This window comes from Dermochelys coriacea, chromosome 23 (assembly GCF_009764565.3).
Source record: "Dermochelys coriacea isolate rDerCor1 chromosome 23, rDerCor1.pri.v4, whole genome shotgun sequence".
NCBI lineage: Eukaryota > Metazoa > Chordata > Testudines > Dermochelyidae > Dermochelys > Dermochelys coriacea.
Window position 1 is genome coordinate 16989562 of NC_050090.1, and position 18254 is coordinate 17007815.

An 18254-nucleotide genomic window follows, 5' to 3' on the forward strand; every position below is an offset into this window, starting at 1 on the left:
GGGGCATGGATGGATAAGGGATAGGATAGATAGATACATGGATGGGGTAAATGGATGTGGGGTAGGACAGATAACGGGGGGAGGGATGGGGTAAGATAGATACAGAGATAGGGGTGTCTATGGGATGGATGGATGTGGGGTAGGACGGATGGTGGGGGGATGGTGGGGGTAGGAGAGATACAGAGACGGGGGTGTCTCTGGGAGGGGTGGATGGATGTGGGGTAGGACGGATAGCAGGGCGAAGGTGGGATAGGAGAGACACGGAGACGGGGGTGTCTATTGGATGGATGGATGTGGGGTAGGATGGATAGCGGGGTGATGGAGGGGTAGGAGAGATACGGAGACAGGGGTGTCTATGGGATGGATGGATGGATGGATGTGGGGTAGGACGGATAGCGGGGCGAGGGAGGGGTAGGAGAGATACAGAGACGGGGGTGTCTATGGGATGGATGGATGGATGTGGGGTAGGACAGATAGCGGGGCGAGGGTGGGATAGGAGAGACACGGAGACGGAGGTGTCTATTGGATGGATGGATGTGGGGTAGGATGGATAGCGGGGCGAGGGAGGGGTAGGAGAGATACGGAGACGGGGGTGTCTATGGGATGGATGGATGGATGTGGGGTAGGACGGATAGCGGGGCGAGGAAGGGGTAGGAGAGATACAGAGACGAGGGTGTCTATGGGATGGATGGATGGATGTGGAGTAGGACAGATAGCGGGGCGAGGGTGGGATAGGAGAGACACGGAGATGGGGGTGTCTATTGGATGGATGGATGTGGGGTAGGATGGATAGCGGGGCGAGGGAGGGGTAGCAGAGACACGGAGACGGGGGTGTCTATTGGATGGATGTATGTGGGGTAGGACGGATAGCGGGGCGAGGGAGGGGTAGGAGAGATACGGAGACGGGGGTGTCTATGGGATGGATGGATGGATGTGGGGTAGGACAGATAGCGGGGCGAGGGAGGGGTAGGAGAGATATGGAGACGGGGGTGTCTATGGGATGGATGGATGGATGTGGGGTAGGACGGATAGCGGTGTGAGGGAGGGGTAGGAGAGATACGGAGACGGGGTGTCTATGCAAGGGGTGGATGGATGTGGGGTAGGACGGATAGCGGCGCGAGGGAGGGGTAAGAGAGATACGGAGACGGGGGTGTCTATGGGATGGATGGATGGATGTGGGGTAGGATGGATACGGAGACGGGGTGTCTATGCAAGGGGTGGATGGATGTGGGGTAGGACGGATAGCGGGGCAAGGGAGGGGTAGCAGAGACACGGAGACGGGGGTGTCTATGGGACGGATGGATGAACAGAGGGACGGTGCGGAAGAGATGGGCAGCTAGCTCACTCGCGCTAATCATGCATTCCCAGGACGGGGAGCCAGGACTCTGGGTTCTCTCCCTGGCTCCAGAAGGGGACTGGGGTCTAATGGGTTAGAGCAGGGGGGCTGCAAGCCAGGACTCCTGGGTTCTCTCCCTGGCTCCAGAAGGGGACTGGGGTCTAATGGGTTAGAGCAGGGGGGCTGCAAGCCAGGACTCCTGGGTTCTCTTCTGGATCGACAGCAACCACGTGACCGCAGGCTGCCCCTGGGCCTGTTGCCTGGATTGGCACCTAGAACTCACCTTTCTTTCCCTCCTTTTCGCCTCCCCTTTTGCCCACCCCGCTCCGCCCGCCGGGGTCCCTCTGGCCAGATCCGCGTAGTGAAAGCGTTCCGTAGCTCGCTCTATGAAGGGCTGGAGAAGCCGGACTCCAAGACCTCGATCCACAACTTCATGGCCACCCCGGAGTTCCTGCTGAACGACTACACCCACAACATCCCCCTGATCGATGACACCGACGTGGAGGAGAGCGAGGCGGCCCGCCGGCCCCCCAGCCCCCCGCCCACTCCCAACAAGAACAACAACGCCATCGACAGCGGCGTCTACCTGGCCACCGACGAGGGCTCCAAGTCTCCTGCCTCTGCCAGCCCCGCCAGCCCGCTCCACAGCGTGGAAACGTCCCTGTGACGCCCCAGCAGGCTGGCCCCACAGCATGGGGGCAGGAAAATCAAGCAGCCAGAGAGACGGGGGGGCCGGGCTCCTTCGGCTTGTCGGAGCGTGAACTGGCTGCGGACAGAGCTGGATCTGGGAGGGGCCCCTGTTTCTCTGGGGAGCCCCAGCACCGCGCGCTGCGCCCCCCAGCCCCGGCGTGCACTCCGGGCCTGCCAGCCCAGACAGACTCTTTGTGGTGCCAGAGCTGGCCAGGAAGGCCCCGCCACAGGCGGGGCGAGGGCCCATTTAGCGATCTATAGCCTCAATATATATACGATACCGACTGACTGTCTTATGGGACTGACCATCGCATGCCGGCCCCACATGCTACTTCCCACCACCACCACCCAGCATCCCCCCCTCCCCGGGGCAAATTTTCAGCCCGAGCAGTGGGAGGGAGATTGTGCGTTTTGGTTTGTTTGTTTTTTAAAGTTGGGTGCTGGAGCCGGTGTTTAACAAGGGCTTGGTCGTGAAAACATGGCAGGAGCATTGGAGTTGGGGGGCCACAGCACTGGAGATCAGGGCCTGTCATGCTGGACCCTGCCCGGACCCTCAACCAAGAGCGGAGCCCCCGGTGTGCCACGTAGCCCCCGATCCAGATGGGGGCCCCATCATACCAGGTGCTGCACAGACCCTCCTGACCCAGATCGGGGACCCCCATCATGCTGGGTGCTGCGCAGATCCAGCATGAGAGGCAGTGCCCGCCCCCCCAACAATGCTGTAAGTCTCTGTCAGTGTTAGGCCCCCTCCAGCACTGCTGGTGGGGAGATGCTACAGCCCAGGAGGGGGCCCGCATGCTGCAGGGGCGGGAGGGGCATTGGATCTGGTTCCCAAAGTGATGCTGAGTTCCCAACGCCCCAAGGCCTGTTTCTGCCCTGTGTGCCCCCAGCCTCCTTGGGGGTCCCTCAGTCACCACGGAGATCTGGGGGTGTAGGGAGCTGTCCCAGGCACAAGCTAGGGCTGGCCCTTGTATGTTATTTACAGACCTTCAGATCCCCCACCTGAGGCTGGGAGCCAGGACTCCTGGGTTCTCTCCCTGGCTCTGGGAGGGGAGTAGGGTCCAGTGGTTAGAGCGGGGGGGGCTGAGAGGCAGGACGCCTAGGTTCTACCCCTGGCTCTGGTAGGGCAAGTACCTGCTCCTGCTTAAATTTTCCCTTCTGGCACAATCCTTCTCAAAAGCCCCATGTGGGAGGCAGGAGCAATGGGGGTGGGGGTCCCATATTTCCTATGAGGCCCCTTTCCCATTTCCACACCTAACCCCGCGTCCAACCACCAGCGCCAGCACTCTCAAAAGCCATGCCTTCTGGCTAAGGGTAACCTCACCCCGGTGAGGACGGTTCTTCTGCCCTCCAGCCCAGCCCCTTGACTCCCTGGGCGGGCGAATCCAGGAAATCTCACCTCCGTCCATCCAGCTTGTTCTCATTCAATGTTGTACATATATTGACAGAGTGGGGCAGGGGGAGGGGTGAATATATAGAGATATATTTAAAAAAAAACAACAAACCTTTAAAAACCCAACACTCCCCGCTCACTTTTCAGCCGTGTAAACCTCGCTGGGTCTAACCACACCCACGCGGGGGATCCGTTCTGGTTCCTTCCTTTCCTGCAACCGGGGACACACACAGACTGCCTTTGATTTTTTTTAAGGAACAAACAAAAATCAATTTGAGGTTTCTATGGGTGTCCCCGCCCCCCCTTCCCACAGTGTGGGGGCGGATTTCGGACTGAAATTGTGACCCCCCACCATGCCCATTTCCGGATCAAAGCATATAACTCCACTGAATGGCTCGATCAAGTTTGTTCATATTATTAAAAATTAATAAAATAACTCACCCGGATGCCATTTCGCCTCCAGCAAGGGGGGGATGAGGGGGAGAAGTAAGACGGGGGCGATGCAGGCTCTCTGCAAACTCAGGCAGAGTCAGTTACATGTGAGGAAACCCACCACCACCATCATGGCTGTGGTGATTATACCCTCACCCCCTTTGCGACCCAGCCGGCTGGCAAAGCTTTCTAACCCAACACTGCACCGCGCGCCCGGGCGTCAGCAAACACTCAGGGCTCAGCGAGTGAAATGAGAGCCAGGCCCAATCCCGGTGCAAAGCCCAAAGAACAACCCGGTCACAGCTGGTTCAGAGGCACAGCTTTACTCGCCGGATCGAGCAGTCCAAGCTCCGGGGACGGGTGTGGACAGGGGAGAAGGGGAGCCCTGTGGCCGGTCAGGACCCACGTCACTAACAGCCCTCAGGCACGTTATGTGGCGGTGTTGAGCTTGCGTCCCAGCAGTGGCAGCGCTCTGCCTGGCGGCTCTGAGCTGGCACAGTGCTAGGGTCCGATGGCCTTCTCGGGGCACAGCCAGCCCACAGTAGGAGCACAGGTGAGGGTAACTGCTGTGGGACAGGACACCCGGACTGCAACCAACACCCTGTTTTCAAAGCTGGGGAAGGGGCAGGGAATGGGGCCTGAGGTCTTTACCCTCTAGAGGGTGCCAGCACGGATCTGGCCCCAGGGCGGAGACTGGCTGGCTCAGAGGGGTGGGAATGGAGCCTGGGGTCTTTCCCCACTAAGGGGTGCCAAATCCCATCTGGCTTCAGGGCAGGGATGGACTGGCTCAGGGGGTGGGAATGGCACATGAGGCCTTTCCCCTCTTGGGGGAGCTGGCTCCCATCCACTCCCAGGGCAGAGACTGGCTGGCTCGGGGGGCAAGAATGGGACCTGTCCCCTCCCAAGCACTGGGTCGCTCTCCAGAACCCTTTAGGAGATTTCTCCATCCAAGGTGTAAATCTGGATCAGGTCCAATACGATCTGGTCAATCTGAGCCTTGCTGAGATCTTCACTGAACACCTAGGAGAAGAAGAAAGGAGACGGGAGCGATGATGCAGGAAACGCAACCTGGAACAGCTGGGGAGCTCTGCAGTGGGACATGGGGCCTGTCCCCTCTAGGGGGTGCTGGCTCCCATTCGGGCCCAGGGCAGGGGCTGTCTGGCTTGGCTAGAGCTGTTTAGAGGGTTAGAGCAGGGAGGCAGGACATCTGGGTTCTGTCCCTGGCTCCGCAACTAGTTCTCTGTTACCCTGAGCCAGCCACTTTCCCCCTCTGTGCCTCAGTTTCCCTAGCAGAAGCGTCCTAAGGTGCGGCCTAAGTCCCTGCCTCTCTTACCTGCCACCAGGGTTTCTGGGCCTGTGCATGGACGGGCACCTCCACCCCATAGCAGTGCAGGGCGAGGTACAGCACGGCCACCGCCATGTGCTGGGGGGGGTAGCGCACACACAGCCCCCCGTGGTAGCTGTCCCGGAGCAGTGCCCAGGCCGCCGCCGAGACCGGGATCCGCTCCCAGCTGTGCCGGTTCATCCACTGCCTCAGGGAGAGCAGGTAATGGAGCAGGTACTGCAGAGAGAGATGGGGGGTGGGGGTGATGGGATGAGGGGGGACCCAGGAGTCCTGGCTCCCAGCTCCAACCCACCAGACCCCCTTCCCCACAGAACCGAGATGTCCTGGCCCCCACTGCCAGTCCCGTTCCTTCTAGGGCAGAGCAGCAGGTTCAGGGCAAACCCTCCATCTCCCCCCGCTGCGCCCACAGGCCCACCCCGAGGACCCACCTTGTGGGGGTGCCGGAAGGAGACACGGAAGCCGAGCACCCGCAGCATGAGCAGCTCACACTGGACGATGCTGTCCCGCAGCTCCCAGAAATGGGAATCAAGTTCCAGGGGGTCGCTCTGGGGGTGTAAGTACCTGGGGAGGGGGAAGTTAGTGGGGGGTAGGACTGGAAGTTAATGGGGGGTAGGAATCCTGGCCCCCACCCTTCCTATTCTAGCCCAGCAGACCTGACTCCTCTTCCAGAGCTGGGAGAGAGCCAGGAGTCCTGTCTCCCAGCCCCCCCATGCTCTAACCCACCAGACTCCGCTCCCTTCCCAGAACTAAGGAGAGAACCCAGGAGTCCTGGCTCCCAGCCACCCCCTCCCCCAACCACTAGACTCCCTCCCCTCCCAGGGCTGGGGAGAGAACCCAGGAGTCCTGGCTCCAGGGCCCCAGCTCTACCGCCTAGGGCATGGGGCGCGGACCTCCAGCAGGAGGCAGGTTGGGGTTACCGGTGGCTGACGTTGATGATGTCCCGAGTGCGTAGGTGCTGCTCCTCCACCTTCCCGGCCAGGTACAGTGCAGCCATGGCCACCAGATAGGGGTCATAGGGTCCCGGGGCCACTGTGGCCGTGAAGAAACTGTGGTAGATAGTGCAGGCCGTGGCCACAGGGATGGAGTGCAGGCCCAGCTTCACCCCTGGGGGGGGAGGCAGGTGTCACTGGGGGCGCAGAGCCCCCCCAACTGACACACCACCCATCCCTTCCCCAACTGGCATGACCCCCCTTCCCCCTCAGGGTTATGGTGCCTGCTTCCCCTTAGGCCTCCCCCAATTGATTGGCCACTTCCTCTATGCCCCCCACTGGTCGGCTGCCCCCTGCCCCTCCCATTCTGCCCACTTGGCAGAGCCTCCCATCCCCCAGCAGGCCCTGCCCCCCGGCAGCACAGTCTCCCCTGTGCCCCACACCGCCCCTCTGTCCTCTCTCCCCCAGCACGGCAGCCCCCAGCGCCCCAGCCTTTACCTGCCTCCATGATGAACCGGGTGACCTTGAAATGGCTCCTGGTCTCGGCGGATCCTGGCCTGGTCTGGTTGCTGGCCGTCCGGTTTGGCTCCATGGCACCCACGGCCGCCTGGGCAGGGAGACCAGCGAGTCACTCACTGGCACCCCCCCCCACACCACGGGGAGGTCACTGCGCCTGGATAACGTCACCTACTGTGATGACAGCATTTGACATGACACCACCCACTGCAATTGACAGCGTTTGGCATGTGACATCGCCCACTGTGATGACAGTGTTCGGCGTGATGTCACCCACTGCGATGACAGTGCTCGGTGTGACGGCGCCCACAGCAATGACAGGGTTCAGCGTGACGTCGCCCACTGCGATGACAGCGTTTGGCGAAACACCGCCCAGCACGGCCACCACCCGCCTCCACCACTGCCCTGCTGTGACATCACAAGGGGCAGTGACCTCACTCGATGACATCACTTAGAATGACTGTGATGCAGTCACCACCCCAGTGCCCTTACATTACCAGCTGTGCGCTGTCTCCATGACAACAGTCGTGACATCACTCTGCAGGGAGATGACATCACGTCACTTCACAACCATGTCATGTGACACAATGCAGTGATGTCACGGAATAATTTGATGACATCACATATTGCCCTGTGGGCCCATCACGTCACTTCCTCTCGCTGCCCTGGGGCCACGTGACCTCTGCCCCTCACCCAATCAGGAGCCCTCGCCGGTTTGAGCCCTCCCCATGAACCAGCCTGGGGCTCAGGCCGTCGTTAGACCCCGCGGTGGCCGGTGCCCGGATGTAGCCGGCAGGGAGGCCCCATCACGGCCACTTCCGGGTTGCGGCGTCCTTCCCGTCCCGATGTAGGTGTCCACCACAAGTGCCTGCTAATAACCCGCACCCCGCGCCACCCGACCTCGGCGGGGCTGGTGACTGGACGCCATGTTCTCCGCAGTGCGGGCGACCCGCGGGTTTTTCCCTTCCGTCCGCGCCTACTTCGGGACAGGCACCCGCCACCGTCAACCCACCTTGAGGTCCTCCGAAAGGTTGGTGCTTTTCTCGTCTCTGATTGGCTAGAGGGGAGGCAGGCTGACTAATCGACGGAGGCAGAGCGTGGTTGCTCCCTTGCTCCCTGCGCGGTTTCGCGCCTTCCTCTGATTGGCCCTGAGGCCTGAGGCGACGGCCAATCACACTACGCCGCCTCGCGCGCTGGGAGGGAAGGGAGAACTGGCCAATCACGGGAACAATGCGGGAGTTCGGGGCGAGGCGCGAGGTGGCACTGGCCAATCACATGAGGAGCAGCCAGGAGTCTGGGGGGAAGAGCAAAGGGGAGGGGGTGGTGCTGGGAGACAGGGGGCGGGGTTAGAAAGTTGCAGGCGGTGGGGCCCAGAGAGCAGGGGGAGGAGTCGGAGGGGTGGGGCCCAGAGAACAGGGGGAGGAGTCAGAGGGGCAGGGGAGGGGCCTAGACGGCAGGGGGAGGAGTTGGGACAGGGGAGGGGCCTAGAGGGCAGGGGGAGGAGTCGGAGGGGGAGGAGAGGGGCCTAGAGGGCAGGGGGAGGAGTTGGGGCAAGGGAGGGGCCTAGAGAGCAGGGGGAGGAGTCGGAGGGGATGGAGGTGTGGCCTAGAGAGAAGGGAAGGGGTTGGGGGGCAGAGGCGGAGCCTGAAGAGGGGTGGGACGGTAAGGGATGGGCAAGGGAAGAAGGAGCCAGGGTGGGGCTAGGATAAGAGGACTCTCCTCTCTAGGGGGCGCTAGCTCTGACCCAATATGGGGCTGGGGGAACCAGCAGGGCAGGGGGCACAGGTCTGGGCAGGCAGGGGGCTGCGGGTCGGGAGTGAGGGGCACCGGCAGGGCTGGGAGGGCCCAGGGCCGGGCTAGCAGGGCCTGCGGGTCAGGAGTGAGGGGCACCGGCAGGGCTGGGAGGGCCCAGGACCGGCCTGGCAGGGGCTGTGGGTCAGGAGAGCGGGGCACTTGCAGAGCTCAGGGGGGTGTTAATATCCCCCTACAATCAACGGAGCCGCAGCCCCAAATCAGGCTGTGCTTTGGAAGATGGCTCCGTTCATCCTCACCCGCTTGCTGTTGCCATAGTTTCCATTCACAGGCGGCGGGGGGGGGCCCAGCCGTGAGCAGCACAGATAACAAGTGGATCCCTCAGCTGAGTTCCTGCAGCAGGACCGACCCGGAATCTGCTGGACCCAATAGGCTGCACCAGAACTCCGGTATCAGAGATCCACCGTGGGACCAAGGCCCGGGTCTGGGAGCAACAGGTCTCTTTTGGGAAGTGAGGGGTTAAGGGCAGGAACGGTGCTAAGCTGTGCTTCCCCTCCCCTCCAGCACTCAGCTGTGCCTTGCTTTCCCCGGTTTCAGCTGGGTGCTGAGCCACAGCCACACAGCAGTGTGCCCCAGTTTCCCCATTTCAGGTGCTGGCAGCCAAAGCCATGTTAATCTCTGCCCAGTGCCCTGCACCACAGGGGACGCCAATCTCACTCAGGGCCCATGCGGCGCCCAGGGCGACGCGGCCCTGATCTCGGTCGGGGCCCATGCGGCGCCCGGGGCAATGGGGCCCTGATCTTGGTCAGGCCTTGATCTCGGGCCGTTCAGGAAGGGCTCTTTGAGGAGGGCAGAGGGCACAGTGTTGGACTGCAGGTGGAAAACGGGAGCAAGTTCCTCTTGCATGAGGCCTGGCCTGCGAGGTATCAATTGGTTTCTATTTATAACGGCCTCTCGGGGCCACGTCATTTCCAACACTCAACAGCCCAATGTCCATCAGCCAAGTAGGGCATGCTTTGGCAGCAGGCGTGTGCGTGTGCCGGGCGCTGCCCAGACCCCAGCCGAGATCGGGGCCCCATATGAGCGTTCTCAGCCCCCAATGACCCTCTTCTCCCTCCCCTCTGATTTTGCGGAGGTGCCAGTTCTCATCCCAGTGCCCGTTTGGCCTGTCACTGCACGGCATCCCCCTCTGGGTCTGCCTCAGCCCCCAGGCATCTCCGCCGCCTGCCATGCTCTGCTGCTCTGTGGCAGCGTGGGAAGCTGATGGCACATGGACCTGCTCTGCTCTCACTCTAAATTTAGAGCAGCAAGAGAAACAGGAAAAAACCTAGCCTCTGCATGCAGGAATGTAGCAATGGGCAGGCTGGGGTGAGGCCCATCTACCCCGGTATCCCATCTCCAAGCACAGCCCCACTCTGAGCCAGGCTCTTTGCACTGCCCTGGGGGCCCTGCTCTTGGTCAAGGATGGTGCAAGGGGACAGGCCCCGGGCCCCATTCCCTGGCCCCCTGAGCCTGCCAGTCCCGCCCAGGAGCCAGATCAAAGTCGGGGCCCCCTAGAAGAGAAAGGCCCCGTGTCCCATTCCCTTCTCCCCTTGACCCAGGCAGTACCGCCCTCAGACCGAATGGGAGATGGCGCCCCCTAGAGGGGACAGGCCCCGCCCCCCATTCCCCATCTCCCTGAGCCAACCAGAGCCCCCCAGCACTGCGGGAGTCATGGCCCCCCGGAGGCGAGAAGTCTGCGGCTGCGATGCTAATGGAGACCCTCTGCACCAAAGGAGGATGAGATCATGTGTTCATCCTGCTCCCTCCCTGGGGGGGCTCTGTGGAGCTGGTCGCCCTCCCAGCCAGCCAGCCAGCCAGCCAGCCAGCATGTTGTGTGGCAGGGAGAGGGCTGTGCCAGCCCCCACCCCAGTGCTGAAGATTATCTCATCATATAGCTTGGAGTTGGGATGGGGGTGGTAGGGCTAGAGAGAAAGCTATGGCTTTAATAGGGAAGTGGGTCTGATGGGATAGGGGGCTGGGAGCCACGACTCCTGGGTTCTCTCCCAGCTCCTGGAGGGGAGTGGGGTCTGGTGGGGCAGCAGGGGGCCCTGTGTGCAGGGCTGCTGGGGAACGGATGTGAGCGCGTGTCCTGGGGGCGTGCTGCAGGCTGCGTGGGTTTGCCATGAGTCTCTGAGTTCCAGTGTGTCTCTGGGGACTCATCATGGGCCCGGATGACACCATCCACCTGCTCCAGGTGACTAACCAGCACCGAGCGGGGCCCGGGGGCCTGGGTGGAGCAGGGGGTACGGGGCTGGCGGCCAGGACTCCTGTGTCCCCTCAGCTGCAGAGAGGAGTCTGATTCGGTTGCCAGAACAGGGAGTGAGCATCAGGCTGTCCCGTGCCTCTGGCTCAGCCCCTCCTGGCTGCATGCCTGTGACTCAGTTTCCCCATTTGTTACCTGCCCGAGGGCTGGGATTAATTAACACTGGCAATTAGGGCTCAACCTCCCAGCAAGCGACCCCTCCCTCCCGGGCTTTTCCAGGCCCCCTCCCCCTCGGCTCTCCCTGATGGTGCCTGTGTGAGTTCTCCCGCTCACTCGGAAGGGTTCGCGTTGCCAAGGCGATGGGAGCGTGTCGTGGGAGGGCGAGATTGTTCCCTTAGACTATTCTGGGCTCCTCCATCTCCCCTGTGCTCTGAGTCACAGCCTGCAGGGTGCTGGATCGTGCCCGGCTCCGGAGCATCAGTACTCCCCGGGACCAGGGCTGGGCAGCGCCCAGCGTGACGGGGGCCTGGCCCATGGCGGAGCGCGACAGAGCACCCAGCAGGGTCGCTGCTTGGGGAAACTGAGTCACACAGAGAGGCAATGGTATTTGACCCGCCTCCAAAGGCAGTGAGAGGTAAAGGACGCAGGAGTCCTGCTGCTTCCTCCCTGATCTCCCTTCCAAAAGTGCACTCTGTTCCACAGGCAGGAGCAGAAGCCCACCGTCCTCTCACCCACCAGACGCCCTCCCCTCCCAGAGCTGGGGAGAGAACCCAGGAGTCCTGGCTCCCAGACCCCGCCCCTACACACAGGATCTGTCAAGCCCCGCCCCCGCAGGCTGTTCCCCGCCAATCCGGGGCGGGCGGGGCGGGGCCCCGGGCTGTACACAGCGCGCACGTGGAGCCGGGCGGGCCCTGCGCACCCTGCCCGCGGGAGGAGGACACGCCGGCCCAGCCCAGCACCGGGAGCCTGGCGGGGCCTCGGGGCAGGGCCCAGGGGCTCCGCGGAGTGAGGGCGGCGGCCGGCGGCCAGGGTGAGCGCTGCAGGGCGGGATCTAGGCGGAGACGGGCTCTGGAGCTGGAGGGGGCCCGGACTCCTGGGTTCTCTCCCTGGCTCTGGGAGGGGAGCAGAGTCTGGTGGTTAGAGCAGGGGGGCTGGGAGCCCGGACTCCTGGGTTCTCTCCCTGGCTCTGGGAGGGGAGCAGAGTCTGGTGGTTAGAGCAGGGGGGCTGGTAGCCAGGACTCCTGGGTTCTCTCCCTGGCTTTGGGAAGGGAGCGGGGGCTGGTGGTTAGAGCTGGGGGGCTGGGAGCCCGGACTCCTTGTGATAGATTTAGGAATAGAGCCCAGGTGAACAAATCCCTTTTCTGCTCCATTCCTCAGTTTCCCCCCTGCAGTGAGTGTTGCTCACCCCCACCTCACAGGGACGCTGATGAGCAGGAGCCAGTGCAAGTGAGGCTCAGAGGTGCAGGCAGAGGACCAAGGCTGTGGAGGGAGCTGCAGCCCAGGACCAGCAGAGGTAGAACCATCCCCGCAACAGAGTCCCAGGGACCAGCTGAGTTCCTCTTCCTGGGCCTGTGGGCTGACCCCCTATGATGGGCCGGGGACCTGCCCCCCAGCCATATCTTTTGAGCACTAGGACCGTTGTACTCGCGTGCTGGGACCCAGCAGCAGTGACTCGCTCCTGTCCGGTGCGTTTCATCAGCAGCTCCCAGAGCATTGTATCGAGGGGCTCGGTGTCATCCTCGCAGGTGGGGAAACTGAGCCATGGAGCGGAGCTGTGAATTGCCAGTGTTCACCCCACAGGGCAGTGGCAAAGCAGGGAATAGTAGCCAGGAGTCCTGAGTCTGTGCCTGGCCTGGCCTGGCCAGACAAAAAAGTGACAGCAGAAACTGAGGCACGGAGGGGAGGCGACTTGTCCAAGGTCTCACAGCAGCATGGAGGCAGAGCTGGGGATAGAACCCTGACAACCTGAGCCCTAGCCGTCCCCCCACATTCTAACCCCCCGGACCCCACTACCCTCTCAGAGCCGGGAGAGAACCCAGGCATCCTGACCCCCAGCCCAGGCAGGGTCCCAGGGGGATGCTCTGGTGGAGGACGTCTGTGGTTCCTGTTGGTATCAATTATTCATACTGGTGCCGAAATAACGCTGACATCAGTGCTTGGCAGCTGGCCAGACCCTCGGCTGGGCGCTTAATTGGGTCTGGCCCACGGCCGCTCCCCTCCCCCCACACCCTCCACATCCCCTGCACAGGGAGCCAGCTACAGCTGGGAGCCAGGACTGGGTGGGCAGGGGGCTGCGGGTCGGGAGTGAGGGGCACCGGCAGAGCTGTGGCCGGGAACCCAGGGCTGGGACGGCAGGGGCTGCAGGTTGGGAGTGAGGGGCGCTGGCAGTCACGCTTCCCGCCCCATGGCCTGCCCTCCCAGGGGGACGTGTCACGGCTCCCGGGCAGGATGCAGGGAGCCGGCATGGTGCTAGGAGGGGGCTGGGATCTCCTGCTCTCCCCGCCTCCCATTGCAGCTCGCTGACTCCCCTCCACTCTCCCTGGCAGGTCTGCTTGGAGCCCCGAGTGGCGGCTGGGCCCGTCTCCCTCCCTGCCCATCTCCAATACCACCCAGATGCCCCCCATGCCCTGGCTCCATCCTGGACTCAGGCCCTTCTCCCCCTATCCCAGCCTCGGCAACCTCAGGCAGCAGCTGCTGGAGAGGAAGCCACTCCCCGGATCGGGGGACGCCTCCCCGCGAAACCGCCAGGGGCTGAAGCCGTGACCCCGCGCTGCCCTCACTCACTAAATCTACCCCGCTGGCAGCTCCTTACCTCACCGCCCCCCTTTTGCTGCCGGGCTACCCCCACCTGCACAGAGGACCACTGCGGGGACGTCCGTAGTGCCGCGTGCCCGCCAGGCACCGGCTGGCCCCTCCGGGGGCGGGTGGGAGGACGGTGACCTGAGGCCAGGCAGCCGCCTTGCCAGCTGGTGTCCACGCAAGTCTTGGCACCGTGGGACAGGATTGGCTTGTACCACATTTCCAGCCCCCCGCCGATGCCCCCACCAGCCCCATGGAAGCCGTGGCGAGATCCACCCTGTGGCTCCGCGGGGAGCTGGTGTCCCCGGCCCCCCAACTGCACATCCTGGATTGCCGCAGCCGGGAGCGCTACGACTCCAGCCATGTGGCCCGGGCGCTGAGCGTGGCCCTGCCAGGGCTGCTGCTGCGGCGTCTGCGCAAGGGGAACCTCTCGGTCCGGTCGCTGCTCCCACCCGCACCAGGCGCCGTCCTGCTCTACGACGAGGCCACGGCCATGCTGCCACACCCCGGCCAGGACGATGAGGAGTCGGTGCTGGCCACGCTGCTGCGCAAGCTGCGGGAGGAAGGCTGCACGGCGTATTACCTCCAAGGTCAGTGCCGTGGCCGGGCCCCGTGGCGCCCGGCACCCCTCACTGCCCCTGGCTCAGTCCCATGCCTGTGGTCTGAGCTGCCTCCAGCCCATGCTTGCTGGAGACAGCACAGAGAGAAAGGCCGCCCGTGGCCTCTGACGTGGCCCAGCGCCACTCCCCGCCCCAAGGGGGGCCAGGCCCTGGGACTGAGATAGCAGGCTGGGATGCAAGGCACCTGGGGGAGGGTCTGTCTGTGCCTCGGTTTCCCTGGTGCGATGGGGCCCAGATCCCAGTCAGGGGAGGGGGGGCTGAGCAGGGCCTGGTGTGAGCTCCCGCCCCAGGCCCTGCTATAATATCTCTAATGTGAACACATCTGTTCCGCCCGCAGGGGGCTTCTCTAAGTTCCAGTCCGAGTGGCCAGATTACTGTGAGACCAGCCCGGAGGTGCCCAGCGCCAGCAGCTCCCCCGCTCCTACAGGGACCCTGGTGGTGGGCCTGGGGGGACTGAGCCTGGGTTCGGACAGGGACTCAGGATCCCTAAGTAGTGGGGGGGTGGACTCGGAGGCAGCCAGTCCCCCATCCTACCCAGTGCAGATCCTGCCCTACCTCTACCTGGGCAGCGCCCAAGACTCGGCCAACATGGAGACGCTGGCACGGCTGGGCATCCACTACGTCCTCAACGTCACCCCCAACCTGCCCAACCTCTTCGAGGAGCAGGGAGGCTTCCGCTACAAACAGATCCCCATCTCGGACCACTGGAGCCAGAACCTGGCCCGCTTCTTCCCTGAGGCCATCGCCTTCATTGGTGAGTACCCCTGCCCCATGGCGCTCCCCAGGGCACCCTCTGCCCCCCACACCTGGGAACCCTGCTGGCCCCATGGCACCCCCCTGTACCTCCAGGGGACCCTCTCTGCCCCCCATGCCTGGGAGCCTTGCTGGCCCCACAGTGCCTCCACCCCATCTCTGCACCATGATGCCCCCTCCTGTACCCCCAGCCCCAGTGCACCCTCTCTGCCCCCTCCCAACCAGGGGGGTATATCCGCCTTCCCTGTGTCCCCCTCAGCTCATTGACTTTGGTTCCTTGCAGTCCCATCAGCTCCCTCTGCATCGCATTGGCGGTGTCTGTCCGTCCTCTCCTTGCTCCCCCTGCCCCCATACCTCAGAGACTATGGTCCATCCTGTCCACTGCCCCCATGGCTCATTGACTATGGTCTGTCCTGCCCCGTCCCCATATGTCAGAGACCATGGTCCTTCCCATCCCGACTCCCTATAGACGAGTGACTATAGTCCATTCCATCCCCCTTCCTCCCCACCCTCTGCCTCAGTTGACCATGGTTCCCTTCGCAACCCATGAGCCCCATCTCCATCTCACTGACCATAGTCCGTCCCATCCCTCCATCCTCTCCCATGGACTGGAGAACCCAGCGGAGCTAGTCTGTGCAGTTCTCCGATGTCAAAGGACTTCTAACGACAGCCGTACCTTAGCATCCCCCTCTCAGAGAGGGTGCCGACAATGCCGACGCCCCTGTCACTCCCCTCTGCCTCAGCTCTCACCCTGCTCCGTCCCCATCTCTCCCCCCCCCAGACGAGGCGGTGTCCCAGAACTGTGGAATCTTGGTTCACTGCCTGGCGGGGGTGAGCCGCTCGGTGACGGTGACGGTGGCCTACCTCATGCAGCGCCTCAACCTGTCGCTCAATGATGCCTATGACCTGGTCAAGCGCAAGAAGGCCGACATCTCGCCCAACTTCAACTTCATGGGGCAGCTGCTGGACTTCGAGAGGGAACTGGGGCTGGCCGAGGGATCACCAGCGACCCCTGGAGCCCCCGACGGGAGCAGCCAGACACCCACATCCTCCCCAGGCTGCTTCTTCACGCCGCCGCCCTCCGAATGTGAGGAAGAGGATGGCAGCTTCCAACATTACCCCACATAGCCCTTACCATCCTCCATGAGCCCCATGGCTAATCTAGGCATCGGTGGGATTACCAGGGGATGCGTGGCTAACCTAGGCCTTGGCAGGATGCTAGAACCCACAGGGATGAATCTAGACCTGCCTTTTCTGGGATCTGTGCTCTGGAGCCAGGTCTGGAACCTGGAGCTCTGGAATAGGGACCCAGAATCTGCAATTAACTCCCTTGTTTGGAGTTTTGATTCTGGAACTACAAGGAAAAGAAAACCCAGTGAGGTCATGCTGGAGCCTAGAACTCATCGCTCTACAGATGGGAGCTTGAGTGCCATGCCAGGTCTGGAACCTGGACCTCTAGAATTCAACTGTACCCCAGAGCCATCAGAACATGAAGCTAGAACCTGCATCAACTAACTTGTTTGGACATTTGGTTTTAGAGGTTCAATTAGGAGAATATTAAGCCAGTAAATGACCATGCTGGAGCATAGAATGTGCAGTTATAGAAGCAGATTAAGAGATCTTGAACGCTAATGCCATGTCTGAAATATGAGCCTCTAGAATCTAGGAGATCAGCTGCACCTAAAATCTGATTGATTGCTCCAGAACTACCATTTCAAAACCACATGCCAGATCTGGAACCTGCAGCTTTGGAATCAAGAATTGGCCAGTAGTTCTAGAGCCATAATAAGAATTAGAAGCCACCAAGGTGGAGTCTAGAACCTGCAGTTCTAGAAGTGGATTAAGGAATCTACAGAACCAAGTCTGGAATATGCATCTCTAAAACAAAGACAGAGGACCTGTATTAACTCCCTTCTTTTGATCTAAAGCCACAATGAGAGTTATAAGACACTGAGCTACCAGTCCACAATCTAGATCCTGCAGCTCTAAAAGTGGGTGAAGGAATCCCCATCAGACAGTGCCAGGTCTGGAACAGCAGTTCTGGAACCAGAATCCAGAGCCAACACTTACCTGCCTTGTTTAGACCTTTTGGTTCTAAGTCTACTATGGTGGAACCTAGAACCTGCAGCCCTAGCAGCGTGTTCAGGATTCTCCATTGCCTGGTGCCAGGTCTGGAACCTGTAGCTAGGATTGGTGATCCACCCTACCTAGAACCTTATTACTTGAGCATTATCGTTTAAAAGCCACGTGGGCCATGTTTGGAACCTGCCTGGCTATACAACAAAGAGAACTCCCATCTTGTTTGGAGCATTGGTTCTAGAGCCATAATGTGAGTAATAATCATGCCAGAATCTAAAACCTGCAGATCTAGAAGTGGGTTGAGTGATCTCCAGTGCCAGGTCTGGAACCTGGGGCTCTAGAACAGTGATCCAGAGCCCACATTCGCCTGCCTTGCTGGCATATTTTGTTTCTAGAGCCAGTTAGGCTACCATGCTGGAGTCTAGAACTTGCAGCTCCAGAAGTGGGATCAGGAAACTTCCCCATCAGACTTCACCCCAAGGCCTGCCCTGTCATCCCGTGACTGAGCACTGACCCGACCGCGTCCAGCCACTTGCTTGTGGGTTTTGAACAACTGGATTGGAACTGGGGCTGGTTGGTGATTCTAGAACCAGTTCCCAGTAGGGTTCCCAGCCCGAAAACCAGATTGTGTTCTGGAGGGTTTGGAGCAGAGGCCTGGGAGACGGGGAAAAAACTGTGTGTGTGTGTGTGCGTGTGTCTGTCCGTCCGTCCGTCCGTCCATCCCTGCTGGAGATGTCCCGTGCATGTGTCCTTGCTGGAGGAGAGGAACCCTGGCATGTGTCCCCGTGTGCATGCCCCTGCTGGGTGTGTGTGTGTGTGTGTGTGTACGTGCGCGCGTGTCCGTCCAGGTGCCAGAAGCTCACACTGATCCCCGCTGGGTGATGGGGGAGGGGTGTTGTTTTGTCACCGTTCTGACACCCCCCACACACACACAGTGCAGGGGATGTGCTATTGTCAGGGTGTCCAGGGACAGGGGTGACAACGACAATAAAGCTGGACTTTAACCCCCTGCTCCTGTTGTGCTCAGTACCCTCCAGCAGGGGGAGCTGGGAGCCCGGACTCCTGGGTTCTTCGCTCGGGGAGCAGTGGCTGGTGAGTTACAGCGGGGAGGGCTGGGGGTCAGGACTCCTGGGTTCTCTGCCCGGCCGTGGGAGGGGAGCAGGGACTGGTGGGTTACAGTGGGGGGGCGGGGCTGGGAGCCCAGACTCCTGGATTCTCTGCCCGGCCTTGGGAAGGGAGTGGGGCTGGTGGGGTAGAGTCTCACTTTTTCCCTAGCAGAGGCCAGGGCGGGGAGCGTGCCCAGCTGGGCTGCACTGGCCTTTCCCCGGGGAGGGCCGGCCCAGCCCAGCTCAGGCCTGCCCTGGA

At 61.8% G+C, this 18254-nt stretch overlaps 3 protein-coding genes across 20 annotated transcripts in view; 2 read left to right on the forward strand and 1 right to left on the reverse strand.

Moving 5' to 3' along the window:
- Positions 1-3864, forward strand: part of ATP2B3 (ATPase plasma membrane Ca2+ transporting 3) — a 50518-nt gene extending 46654 nt beyond the window's left edge. For 4 of the 8 annotated variants that reach the window (XM_038381532.2, XM_038381527.2, XM_038381526.2 and 1 more), the window contains one exon: positions 1689-3858. In XM_038381532.2, coding sequence (XP_038237460.1) covers positions 1689-2003 — 315 coding nt within the window. In that variant the 3' untranslated portion in view covers positions 2004-3858. Of the gene's footprint in view, positions 1-1688 lie in introns of all 8 variants that reach the window. The other 4 variants (XM_038381528.2, XM_038381531.2, XM_038381529.2 and 1 more) reach the window with 2 other exon arrangements.
- Positions 3865-4158: 294 nt separating this feature from the next.
- On the reverse strand, positions 4159-7859 carry CCNQ (cyclin Q). Of its 7 annotated transcripts, none has more exons than XM_038381542.2 (6): positions 7654-7859; positions 6624-6732; positions 6114-6300; positions 5625-5757; positions 5185-5412; positions 4159-4871 (listed from the first exon to the last, which is right to left on the reverse strand). In XM_038381542.2, the coding sequence occupies exons 2-6, from the start codon at positions 6715-6717 to the stop codon at positions 4782-4784; spliced, it is 732 nt and encodes a 243-aa protein (XP_038237470.1). In that variant the 5' UTR covers positions 6718-6732; positions 7654-7859; the 3' UTR covers positions 4159-4781. The 7 variants fall into 7 exon arrangements, with proteins under 7 accessions (XP_038237470.1, XP_038237461.1, XP_038237467.1 ...); XM_038381533.2 differs by lacking the exon at positions 7654-7859 and adding an exon at positions 7134-7580; XM_038381539.2 differs by lacking the exon at positions 7654-7859 and adding an exon at positions 7335-7567 and having other exon boundaries at positions 6624-6798.
- Positions 7860-8491: 632 nt separating this feature from the next.
- On the forward strand, positions 8492-17984 carry DUSP9 (dual specificity phosphatase 9). 5 transcript variants are annotated; one of them, XM_038382267.2, is made up of 5 exons: positions 11555-11668; positions 12016-12383; positions 13185-14027; positions 14395-14811; positions 15592-17984. In XM_038382267.2, the coding sequence occupies exons 3-5, from the start codon at positions 13691-13693 to the stop codon at positions 15936-15938; spliced, it is 1101 nt and encodes a 366-aa protein (XP_038238195.1). In that variant the 5' UTR covers positions 11555-11668; positions 12016-12383; positions 13185-13690; the 3' UTR covers positions 15939-17984. The 5 variants fall into 5 exon arrangements, with proteins under 5 accessions (XP_038238197.1, XP_038238200.1, XP_038238195.1 ...); XM_038382269.2 differs by lacking the exons at positions 11555-11668; positions 12016-12383 and adding an exon at positions 8492-8890; XM_038382272.2 differs by lacking the exons at positions 11555-11668; positions 12016-12383 and adding an exon at positions 8492-8842.
- The last annotated feature ends 270 nt before the right edge of the window (positions 17985-18254 follow it).

Coding starts and splice junctions, on each gene's coding strand:
- DUSP9 (XM_038382269.2), top strand. CDS start 13,691: ATGGAAGCCGTGGCGAGATCCACCCTGTGGCTCCGCGGGGAGCTGGTG. Junction 14,028..14,394: donor CACGGCGTATTACCTCCAAG/GTCAGTGCCGTG, acceptor TTCCGCCCGCAG/GGGGCTTCTCTAAGTTCCAG. Junction 14,812..15,591: donor TGAGGCCATCGCCTTCATTG/GTGAGTACCCCT, acceptor TCCCCCCCCCAG/ACGAGGCGGTGTCCCAGAAC.
- CCNQ (XM_038381533.2), bottom strand. CDS start 7,196: ATGTCATCTCCCTGCAGAGTGATGTCACGACTGTTGTCATGGAGACAG. Junction 5,758..6,113: donor ATCATCAACGTCAGCCACCG/GTAACCCCAACC, acceptor CCCCCTCCCCAG/GTACTTACACCCCCAGAGCG. Junction 4,872..5,184: donor CCCAGAAACCCTGGTGGCAG/GTAAGAGAGGCA, acceptor TTCTTCTCCTAG/GTGTTCAGTGAAGATCTCAG.